At 25.4% G+C, this 12,500-nt stretch overlaps 2 protein-coding genes across 5 annotated transcripts in view; both read right to left on the bottom strand.

Moving 5' to 3' along the window:
* The window catches only part of LOC105252874, a 2,388-nt gene extending 175 nt beyond the window's left edge, over positions 1 to 2,213 (bottom strand). Inside the window, exons 1-8 of the mRNA XM_025412238.1 lie at positions 1,988 to 2,213; positions 1,588 to 1,842; positions 1,399 to 1,497; positions 1,252 to 1,335; positions 896 to 1,161; positions 329 to 488; positions 139 to 241; positions 1 to 66 (exon numbers count right to left, since the gene is read on the bottom strand). The exon at positions 1 to 66 is cut by the window's left edge and continues 175 nt beyond it. Of these exons, the coding sequence (XP_025268023.1) occupies positions 45 to 66; positions 139 to 241; positions 329 to 488; positions 896 to 1,161; positions 1,252 to 1,335; positions 1,399 to 1,497; positions 1,588 to 1,842; positions 1,988 to 2,195 (1,197 nt within the window). The 5' untranslated portion in view covers positions 2,196 to 2,213 and the 3' untranslated portion in view covers positions 1 to 44. The remainder of the gene's footprint in view (positions 67 to 138; positions 242 to 328; positions 489 to 895; positions 1,162 to 1,251; positions 1,336 to 1,398; positions 1,498 to 1,587; positions 1,843 to 1,987) is intronic.
* Positions 2,214 to 2,217: 4 nt separating this feature from the next.
* LOC105249809 lies at positions 2,218 to 6,904 on the bottom strand. Of its 4 annotated transcripts, XM_025412234.1 has the most exons (5): positions 6,576 to 6,901; positions 6,169 to 6,336; positions 5,742 to 5,921; positions 5,319 to 5,494; positions 2,218 to 4,387 (listed from the first exon to the last, which is right to left on the bottom strand). In XM_025412234.1, exon 5 carries the CDS (start codon positions 4,375 to 4,377, stop codon positions 2,248 to 2,250), a length of 2,130 nt encoding a protein of 709 aa, XP_025268019.1. In that variant the 5' UTR covers positions 4,378 to 4,387; positions 5,319 to 5,494; positions 5,742 to 5,921; positions 6,169 to 6,336; positions 6,576 to 6,901; the 3' UTR covers positions 2,218 to 2,247. The 4 variants fall into 4 exon arrangements, with proteins under 4 accessions (XP_025268019.1, XP_025268020.1, XP_025268021.1 ...); XM_025412235.1 differs by lacking the exon at positions 5,742 to 5,921 and having other exon boundaries at positions 6,576 to 6,903; XM_025412236.1 differs by lacking the exon at positions 6,169 to 6,336 and having other exon boundaries at positions 6,576 to 6,903.
* Between the last annotated feature and the right edge of the window lie 5,596 nt (positions 6,905 to 12,500).

The raw sequence follows: 12,500 nt of genomic DNA, 5'->3' as shown, positions 1-12,500 counted from the left end.
TATAATATTTTTCCACATTTGTAACAAATTGCTACGTGATGCATTTATACATTTGTGTCATCCATCCTGTGAAAATAAATGATAATTAATAACTTATTCATAAATACCGTGTATTTACGAAAATTTGTAAAAACTTACTTATTTTTCTTTAGATAACGCTCATTCGCATGTCGTAACCAAGATTTGATTGGCTCGGAAATACAATATTCAGTTGCTTCTGCAAATCGAAGTCGTACAACATCTAAAAAAATAACAAATTACATAAATTACATTTATAAATAAATATTGTTTTTATCATGTATATTTAAATACTTGATTATTTACTCACTAAATATAATTTTTCGTAGTTGTAAATCATAAAATATCCGTTTTTTTTTTCCTCCAACATAACTAAATGTAGAAGCTAACTTATCTGACATTAACACTCGTAAAAGATTAAAAGTGATGCCTTTGATATTATTTCCTCCAATAGATGATAGCTGCTTAATCTATAAAAGTGAAAAATATATAAGAAAAATTCTAATAAGTAAAATTACAATCTGTCGACAAATTGGCAACTTCAGTTAGAATACTATATGTGTCTACATTAAGCTTTTATTCTATCAACAGAGCTTGTTAATATAATTTGAGATTGAGGATTTATCCGATGCTGCCGATATCTGATATCCAAAATAACAAAATTTTTTTTTAAGAATTCTTATTTTTTAAGAAGCTATTATTATGAATATCATCATACGTTGGACATCAAAGAGACCATTAGATTTCTGTTAATATTCTACTAACTAAATTAATAAGAATAGAAACACAGACACTTGGAGAAATTTGTTTTAATAGATTTGACTATTAAAAATATAATTTTATACATACACTTAATAAAATTTTTTAATATATTTACCAATTCTTTGCGGTTAATAATATTATCTTTTAACGATTTTTCGAATTTTTCCAGATCCTCAATATTGTCAATAGGAAAATTATCCATTAAAGATTCTTCTGCAATTTGTTTGTCCAAAATTTCTTCACATGAAAAACATTTCTCAAGTTTACGTAACATAATATCAATTCTATTGTTTAAAAGTCTTTCTTGTTCTTCTATTGAAGATAATTTAAATCCTATATCTGTTAATTTTCTTATTATATAGCGTTGAAAATCAGAGTTTGCTAAAAATATAAAATAAAATTATTGAAATATAAAAATTAATAAAACATAAAATTATTTTAATAGATTCATAAATCATATTTCATACTTACATGAACTATTATTATTTTCAGTTTTATAATGGTTATTAGGAGATTCATCATCATATATAATTTCTTCATCTTTATCAAGTATTGCTACAAAACATACATGTTTTAAAAATATTTTAATGATATTCTTATGATAATTATAAAAATTACCTCCACAATCATCAGCCAAATTGTACGTTGCTTGATTTGTTTCTGTTAAATTAATATTTTTTTTTTCCAATTCTTTTTTTTCAAGGGTATATATCCTTTCTATATTTTAATATAAATAATAATATAAATAATAAGTTTAATTAAATTATTGTGTTATAAAAAAATATGTATTATTTATTTTTTACATACTCGTTAATTGTTGCTTCGACTTATTATGAAATATATTCATTTTCGTTTCACGTGTATCCTTTTTTATATGTGGAATTTTAGGATAGGCTGGTAATTGAATCCTTTCATCATCATTAGTATCATCGCTGCTTGATATTGTTTTTTTGGCCCTATTCTTTCGAGATTTTTTTAACTCTTCTGAGTCATCGCTTTCTGAATTTATGTCCGATATAAATTCTGCTTTTTTTAATTTGAGTAGTCCTTTCTCATATGTGTCTAAATAGAAGATATAATTTATTAATGCTTAACACAGTTAAAAGAAACACAACATTATATTTTTAATTTATAACAGCAATTTCTTAACATTAAACATTTATTTTGTTTATATAACATTTATTTTTTTGTTTTGTTTATAACTTACTTGAAGTAGCTAAGATCCTTTTCACGTTATACATGGGCCAATTATCATCAGGTAAAATATTTTTCTGCACAGCTTTTATAAATCTCACATGTGAAGTAAATTGTGGCCAATAAGCAGCATTCTTATCTTTTATTAGCCAGGAAGTGGGAATCATTTGCAAACCATCTTCAAATTCAACAATGGAGTATTCTTCCATGATGATAATCATTAAATACTCTATTTTTATTTTTATTTTTCTCTATCTTGAAATATGTTTAAAATTAATGCAACAATGGAAAAGCTGCAAATTTATTATCTTTTATTAATGGTAGCTTAACATATTTTGTTTCAACATCTTCTACCGGCCACATCTTTAATTCTGATAAGTTTTCTATAATAAATATTCCTATAAAAGACGAATGGCAAGGAATATTATATAAATCTTCTTTATGACAAAATTCGTTTCCTATTACAACGTTTGTATTAAGCTCTTTACAGTAAGCAATATTTTTCACTTCAATAATGTTTCCATTTTTTAAGCGGCAACAGTTATCTGCCAAAGTATCGATACGTATTGTTGTATTTAAGCATCTCATTATTCGATATTGTGGATTATAACAACCTTCTATTAAAGGACCTTTTGTATGAGTAGATTTGAGGTCTACTAAAAAATGAGTACACGTTATTTCACATTCTTCTGCTTTGTTCTCTTTGATCTTATTTTGTTCATATTCAGTGTATCTGCGAACTATTTGTTCTAGTGGTTTATCATGCTTTTTCAATAATTTTTTAAATGTTTGTAAGTAATTCTCATATTTAAAAGCACTAAAATAATCTAATGTGCCAAATTTTTTTGCATCTTCTACAATATGAATTAGTCCATGTATATTATGGGAAATATTATGTACACCATATAATAACTTGAATGATGATACAAAATGTTTAAGAAGATCGTGAGCATAATCAATAAAATCTCGTAACTTTGAGGAACATAATATTCTAATTGCTACATGTAACACTAGAAAATGGTCATACAAATCCTTTCGAAGAGAAGGTTTCAAAGCTATAGGACCAGTGTATAATAATAAATTTCGAAATTCTGTAGCCTTCCATAGTTTTACTAAAGTAAGTGATCTTGGCTTACGTGCAAATTCGCATGGCATATATAATTTTAATACATTTTCTAGCTGCCATGAGATTGCTTTAACTTTTCTGTTTCGTAAACGAACTGTAAGTTCTCCAAATAACCAGATATACAATAATTTTCGCGTAACTCCTAAACAAATAAGGTGCATGTAATCTAAAGGTATATTATGTACAAGATCCAAATTTGGAATTTCTGAGAGAATTGAATATCCAACATGAAAATTTTCATCTTTTCTTAAACGAAAATCTATGTCTGTTCGTAACTGTGCATTAATTTCAGGAAAACACATTTTGCCATTAATGTAACTGCCTTCAGTAATGCATTTAGTGCAACTGAAATAACCATTATGTCCTTTTATTTTCAGTATAAATGCTTTTGCTGGCGCATCACATATTATTGAATCTATTATACAAGGAATATTTTTGTTATTAATAATTATTCCTTCTTTACATAATAGTTTAGCTTCATTCACGAATTTTTGAAGAAATTCATTTGAATCGGTTGGTTTTTCTGTACCATAATAAATACCGATAACAAAAACTTTTTTAAAATCAGCTATGAATCCCAAAATTGGCCAAAATTGGCGTTGTGACGACTTTGATAATGGTAATCCATCAATATTTATAGATATTTTAATATTAGTGATATTTCTTGAAATCGATGATATGGCATTTAATATTGATTTTGTCAAACCAAAATGATAATAATATCCATTACCACAAACATCTGTATCAGTATTGCGAGGAGTATTTACAAGACTTCTTGGATCAGATGGAATATCAAAACTACAATTTTGACATGCATACTGTTTTATACCTTTTAATAATAAGCGTAATGATGAATGTGAAATACATTCTGTAACTGTCCAATTAGCTAAAAATTTCTTAAAATCAATATTTTGATCTGATTCATTATTCGAATCATTACTTTCTGTAAAATTGTTTGTAAAATCTTGCAAAATTCTAATATTATGATCAGATATCTCAGATTCACTTGTATCATTATCAGATGTGAAATTTTCATTTTGAAATTCATTTTCGTTTTGTGATTCATTTTCATGTAGTAATTCATTTTCACTTTGCAATTCATTTTTGTTTTGTAATTCATTTTCATTTTGTAAGTCATTTTTGCAAGACCATGTTGAATTGGACATTGATGGTTTATCAAAGGATTCCATTAAAACTTTTGTTTCCAACTTCGCTAATTTCATTCTATGTGAAGAACTAATTGCACGTTTGCATATAAATTTTTCCCCCCGTGACATGTTTGCATATCTATAAACAATTTAAAGATAGATATTATCTAAAATAATAAATTTGAAAAAATTAAAATTTAGGAATAAATCCCAGATAAAATAAACCATCAACCATTACATAGATTAGCCAGATATAACCCAATCTTACCTATGTAAGCAATCTGATTGATGGTGTTTGTTTTACATTATATATTACCCTTCCCAAAATTTAATGTAAAGCAAAGTTTTAAGATATATGGATAATTGGAAACACCTCCGATTAGACACAGTACGATTGGACACAACTGGCTTTGATTGGCTAATCGTGCTTGATCGTGCTGGTTACCCCAAGCATCGGTCGATATAATTGGCTGTGTCTAATCGTACTGTGTCTAATCGGGCAATCCCCGATAATTGAATATTGATCTAGGACTTTTCATTAAACATAATCAATTTTAAACATAATCAATCAATTTGTTTTTCAATATAATTGTTTAAATATATGATAGAGTATATCATTATAATCGTTCTATGTTACACTTTAAAAAAATACTTAAAGAGAGAAACAAGATTCTTTACTTAATTTCTCATAATAAATAAATTATTCTGCATCTTTGAATTTTATAGCAATACTTAAAAATTTATATACATCTAAAAGCCAGAAAAAATGATTTTTAGGAATTTTATTAAACAAAAATTAGGTAATATATTTAAAATTATTATAAATTAGGTATTATATTTAAAATTATTATAAATTAGGTAATATATTTAAAATTATGTATATTTTTCAATAAAAAAAGTTTAATTTAAAAAAAATTTCTAAAAATTATTTTTTTTCAGAACTGTAGGTTTATATATCGTCTTAAAATATTTTTTCTCATTTTTAAAAAAAAAACTTAGAGAAACGAAATGTAATTAATAAAAACATAATTTTAATGAATATAAAGATAATATTTAAGATAAAATCTTACCACTATTGTGTTGATAATAATTCCAGGACCAATTCCAGTGAATATCTCAATTGCTTGTAATATAGTTTTCAGTATGTATATACAGTTGCCACGACTCGCATCAAAAAAAGCTTTTAAAAGTTAATGTTTCAGATGTTATGCATATCAACTAACGTTTAAATAATCCACAGGAATTTCTATAATAAAATGAAACAAAAATCTATTTTAGAAAAGATGAAAATAATGATGTATTTTTAAGATTAATATGTTATTTTATTATAGCTGTGTTCCGATATAATTGCCAGTATATTGAAATTTATAATACGTAACATAAAAACTATTAATTTCAGTATAATGGCAGTTATATCGGGAAACACTGCCTATAATTAATAGAAACATAATTGTTATGAATATAAAAATAAAATATTTGGGATAATATCTTACCACTATTGTGCTGATAATAATTTCAGGAGCAATTCCAGTGAATATCTCAATTGTTTGTAATATAGTTTTCAGTATGTATATACAGTTGCCACGACTCGCATCAAAAAAAGCTCTTAAAAGTTAATGTTTCAGATGTTATGCATATCAACTGCATAACGCTTAAATAATCCGCAGGAATTTCTATAATAAAATGAAACAAAAATTTATTTTAGAAAAGATGAAAATAATGATGTATTTTTAAGATTAATATGTTATTTTATTATAGCTGTGTTCCGATATAATTGCCAGTATATTGAAATTTATAATACGTAACGTAAAAACTATTAATTTCAGTATAATGGCAGTTATATCGGGAAACACTGCCTATAATTAATAGAAACATAATTGTTATGAATATAAAAATAAAATATTTGGGATAATATCTTACCACTATTGTGCTGATAATAATTTCAGGAGCAATTCCTGTGAATATCTCAATTGCTTGAAATACAATTTTCAGTTGCCACAACTTGCATCAAAGAAAATTTGTCCTTAAAGTTATATAGCGTTTCAGATGTGATAAACAACGTAACGCTTAAACAATCCGTAGAAATTTCTATAATAAAATGAAACAAAAATCTGTTCAAGAAAAGATACAAATGATGCATTTTTAACAATAATATGTTATTTTATTATAGCTGTGTTTCCTATTAATTATAGACCGTGTTCCAATATAATTGCCAGTATACCGAAATTTATAATGTACGTATATAACGTAAATTAATAAGCCTTTAATTAATAAGAACACAATTTTTATGAATATAAAAATAATATATATTTGGATTAATATCTTACCACTATTGTGCCGAGTAATTCCAGATGCTTGAATATCTCAATTGCCTTCCCATATAATACACAATTTTCAGTATACAAAAATATACAACTTTTAGTGCTTTATTCACATACATTCGCACCATAAAAGAAATTTTTATTCTTACACGTGCTCACACGTTAATACTTGCCAGCATATACCGCCATGATACCTTCTCAAAGCTTCTCGAAGGTGCTTTTTAAGCATGCGCGTTTGCTAAATACATACGCGCAATACAGTCTTAGGCCGAATTTTCACTGAGCATGTTACATGTCGCGCATTACGTGTCGCGCTTAGTGGGAATTCGGCCTTATATGACAGATGTGACTCGCTTAGGAATAAGATACATATAATATAGAAGATACGTTAATATTTTATGAAAATAACATCAAATATTATTATAAACTATATAGAATGTCCTATATTTTTATTAATACGACTAAATTGCAAAAAATACTAACTGTAAAAATATTGTAGAGAATGTTTCAGACAAAACTTTAGTTCCAAGAGAGATACATTAAATAAAAAAACGCAATTGCATATCTCCATTATATCAATACTTATGCTAAAATGTAGACACATCCTTGGGAAATCCTTAGGATATTTCTAGGACATCTTATATTTCTAACAATATATAGGTTTATTTATTTTATTTAAACTCTTTAGCACTTTTTGTACTTAAAATTAGATAAATGTATATTCAGTAAAATATAAATGTCCTATATAAATATCTACTGGATGTCCGATGGATATTATTCAATTGAATTATATCCAGCGGACATCCAGTACATATTTATAGGATATTTATATTTTATTACAATATTTGACATTTTTGAATTAAATAAAATGCCTAATATGGTTGAAAATGGTCATATATGCAAATAAAAAATATTTTTAATTTTACAACAAAATAGCCCATAAATATCCTAGGATGTCCTGGACATATTTAGGATAATCCTAAGGACATTTTGTGCTATCTGGGTAATTATATATTTTTGATACAAGTTATTTATATATATATATATATATATGTATATATATATGTATATATATATGTACACATATACATAATGTATATATATATATATATATATATATATATATATGTATGTTTTAATATGTATATTTATTTCTTTATTTAAAGTTAAAGAAGAATAAGCAGAAAGAAAAAAAGCCAAAAAAAAAGAGATATAAAATAAAGAAAAGACAGAACAAAGAGAAAAGGAATATAAAAGGAAAAAGAGATACAAAAAGAAAAAAAAAGAAAGAAGAAATAAAAAATATAATATTAGGTAATTATATATTTTTTGTACAAATTCTTTATATATATATATATATATATATATATATATATATATATGTATAACTTGTACGTATATTTATTTTACGTATATGAATTATGTATATATATATATATATATATGTATATATGTATATATATATATATATATGTGTGTGTACCCATAGACATAATGTGTATATATATATATATATATATATATATAAATGTATGTATGTATTAATATGAATATTTATTTCTTTTTTGAAAGTTAAAGAAGAATAAGCATAAGAAAGAGAGCAAAAAAGAAAGAGAGAGAGAAAATAAAGAAAAGATAGAACAGAGAGGAAAGAAATATAAAAGGAAAAAAAGATACAAAGAGAAAGAAAAAAAGAGAGACAGAAAAAATAAAAAATATAATATTAGGTAATTATATATTTTTTGTACAAGTTATATATATATATATATATATATATATATATTTGTATATATGTACATATATATATATATATTTATATATATTTATATATATATACAGAGTGAGCCATTTTGGTAGAATTGCAAATTTAACAAAAACTACGCCAGATACAAAAAAAAGATTAGTAAGAAAATTGTAGAGGATGAAGGGAGACAAAAGATCGGTTTATGAAAAATTAAGAAATAATTTCAAGCTTTAAAACTTGAAAAGTACTTAAGGAAAACTAACTTAATTATAGTGTTTTGGAAAGCTCTCGAAATGAGCTACAAGAATGTGTAAAAATATATAAGGTATTCTGTTTAAAAAAATTGAAGTGACATTCACATGACTTTCAAATGACTTTTCAAGGTAAAACCAATGGAACCATCTTACGTTCCCCTTCATCCTCTACAATTTTCATATGAATCATTTTTTTGTATCTGGCGTAGTTTTGGAGAAATTTGCAATTATAGATTAAAATTGCTCGCCCTGTGTATATATATATATATATATATATATATATATATATACAGGGTCTACCAAAAGTGTGGAAACCCCTAAATATCTCGGAAAATATACGTTTTACAGAAAAGTGTTTCCAACAAAAGTTGTAGGGTTTAAGAAGATCTATATACTGATTCTATCAGTTTGACCTTGGATGGCGTCGTCAAGGTCAGGTCAAGGTCACATTGACTTTTTTAAATGACACCCCCTACATTTGATTGCATATTCTTATAGCTTAATTCAAGAGCTTTCCAAAACACTATAATAATTTTCATTTTTATTAAGTACTTTGCGAGTTATGAGGGTTGAAATAATTTCTTAATTTTACATAAACCATAAAATATCTAGTAAACCATTCATTTTTCGATTATCTTACCTTCATACTTTTATGTACAAATTAATGAGAGGAATCAATTGGTGTAAAGAAAACACATAGTTGTTTCTAAGAAAAAATATGTAATTTGCAATTAACAATTCCATATTTTTTCTTAAAAACAACTGTATGTTTTCTTTACACCAATTGATTCCTTTCATTATTTTGTACATAAAAGTATGAAGGTAAGATAATCGAAAAATGAATGGTTTACTAGATATTTTATGGTTTATGTAAAATTAAGAAATTATTTCAACCCTCATAACTCGCAAAGTACTTAATAAAAATGAACATTATTATAGTGTTTTGGAAAGCTCTTGAATTAAGCTATAAGAATATGCAATCAAATGTAGGGGGTGTCATTTAAAAAAGTCAATGTGACCTTGACCTGACCTTGACGACGCCATCCAAGGTCAAACTGATAGAATCAGTATATAGATCTTCTTAAACCCTACAACTTTTGTTGGAAACACTTTTCTGTAAAACGTATATTTTCCGAGATATTTAGGGGTTTCCACACTTTTGGTAGACCCTGTATATATATATATATATATATGTATGTATGTATGTATTAATATATAATATGTATATTTATTTCTTTATTTAAAGTTAAAGAAGAATAAGCATAATAAAGAGAGCAAAAAAGGAAGAGAGAGAGGAAGTAAAGAAAAGACAGAACAGAGAGAAAAGGTATATAAAAGGAAAAAGAGATGCAAAGAGAAAGAAAAAAAGAGACGGAAGAAATAAAAAATATAATATTAGGTAATTATATATTTATTGTACAAGTTATTTATATATAATTATTTTATTTATCTAAATATGTAAGAGAGAGAAAGAAAGAGGGATATTAATAAACGTTTTATTTATTTAGAGTCAAAAAAGAATAAGCAAGAGAAAAACAGCGCGTGATAAAAAGAAAGAGAAGAGATAGAGAGAAATAAAGAAATAAAGCAACACATCAAAAAGAAAGGAAAAAGTAACGGAAAGAAAAAGTACAAAAGAAGATAAATAAATTGTGTAAACATAAAATTTGAAAAGTAAATAAAAAAGTAAATAAAAAAGTAAATAAAAAATAAATTGTATTAGATAATATTGTTATGTAATAATATTATTATTTGATATTATTGTAAGATTATTATTTAATATTATTTGTTAATATTATTATTAAATTTATAATATTGTATTATTTATTAATATATAAATTATTTATTAAATTATTTATTAATAATTGGATTATGTAATTTGTAATTAATTACTTAAAATTAATAAAGACGTTATTATAATATAATTAATAAATTAAGAAATTAAACTTATTAATGAATTATAATTGATGATGATGATGATGATGATGATGATGATGATGATGATGATGATGATGATGATGATGATGATGATGATGATGATGATGATGATGATGAAGCAAAATAAAAGTATAGAAATTATATATTAGAATTAAAATTACATTATCTAATATACATTTATAATTATATATTAATTAGTTTTGTATAATAATTTTAATTTATTTTGTTCTTTATTAGAATTTATTTATAACATATTCTTTAAAATAATATATATAATTTACAATTTATTTGTCGATCTTTTATTGCAATATACTTAAAAATTTTGATTAGATTTATTTAAAAAATAAATTAAAAAATTACATATAATTAAAATTGTGTTTACAGTTTTATATTTGTTAGTGTAATTATTGGATTGTTACAAAATGCCAAAACGTAGAGTAGAACGTACTTTAGAAGAAGAAGAAGAATTACAAAGTCGACGTCTTGAAAGGAAAGCAGAAAATCAGCGTCGTCGTCGTGAGATTGCGAAAGCAATTTCAAATAATAGTAACATAAATTCGACAAATGTTGCACCACTTCAGCAAAATTGTGCAGAAAATCAATCTCGTTATCGATCACGACAAAAAAATCAACCGCGTTTAATTAATGATAATACTTTATTAATTAGCAATGTGGTTGAATATTATATTGGTTCTATGGACGTGTCTTGTGTTCACTGCAATGCAAAGCATTTTGCAGCTGAAAAAATATCAAATAGAGGAAGTTCATTTCACGATTGTTGCAATCACGGTGCAGTATATTTGCAACCATTGCCGGAACATCCTCAATTTATTTGATGGTAGTCATATAAAATCGGATGATTTTTTCAAACATATTCGTAGTTATAATAGTTCGTTTTCGTTTGCATCATTTAATGCAAATTTAATTAACTTTGAAGATAGACGACCTGGTCCATACTGTTTCAAAATACAAGGTCAAATTTATTATCAAATTAATACAGCATTATATGCTGCACAAAATGAAAGTCCTACTAATGGTCAACTTTTTATTGTGGATTCAAATGAAGCAATAGATCATCGTCTTAATCAAAATTTAGATTTAGATTTGGAAATTGTACAAAATCTTGAACATATAATGCGAGAATTTAATATATTTGCTCAATCTTATCAAATGATGGGTGAGGAACTAGAAAATCAACGACGTTTGGAAATGGAATCTGGTCAATTATTACCGGAATTACAATTATTATTTACTTTAAGACCTGGTATGGATCGACGTCGGTATAATGCTCAAAGATCTAATGAAGTTGCTGCTGTTTTTCGTACAACTGCTGATGGAGAAATTCCAGAATCATATGTAACAATACGTAATAAAAATACAAAAGTTTTACAAAATGTTAGTACCATGGATCCAAATGTTGAACCATGGATATATCCATTATTTTATCCATATGGAACTAGAGGATGGCACTGTAATTTAAAAAAAAAAATAGTAATAAACGAGTAACTAGAGGTCAGTATCTTAAATATCGCATGGCTATTCGTGATGAATTTAATGTCTTTTTATTAGGTCGGCGTTTATTTCAACAGTGGCTTGTAGACAGTTATGTAAAAATTGAGAAAGACAGAATAAATTATTGTAAAGAGCATCAAAAAGAATTACGTACTGAAACATATCAAGGTTTAAGAGATTACATGCAAACTATGGCAAATAACTTACATGGACGTATTGGAAAAATGATTATACTTCCATCTACATTTGTTGGATCTCCACGTAATATGTTACAGAATTATCAAGATGCAATGACAATTGTTAGTAAATTTGGTAAACCAGATCTTTTTATTACAATGACTTGCAATCCAAAATGGCGTGAAATTGAAGAAAATATTTTGCCTGGTCAACAAGCTTCTGATAGACCTGATATTTGTGCTCGTGTTTTTAGTATAAAAAAAGATTATTTAATTGATTTAATTGTTAAGCAAAAATTTTTCGGAG

This window comes from Camponotus floridanus, unplaced genomic scaffold, assembly GCF_003227725.1.
Source record: "Camponotus floridanus strain SB8 unplaced genomic scaffold, Cflo_v7.5 scaffold496, whole genome shotgun sequence".
NCBI classification, from domain to species: Eukaryota; Metazoa; Arthropoda; class Insecta; order Hymenoptera; family Formicidae; genus Camponotus; species Camponotus floridanus.
Note: the sequence above shows the minus strand (reverse complement) of the source record. Positions and strands in the feature narration are given on the sequence as shown.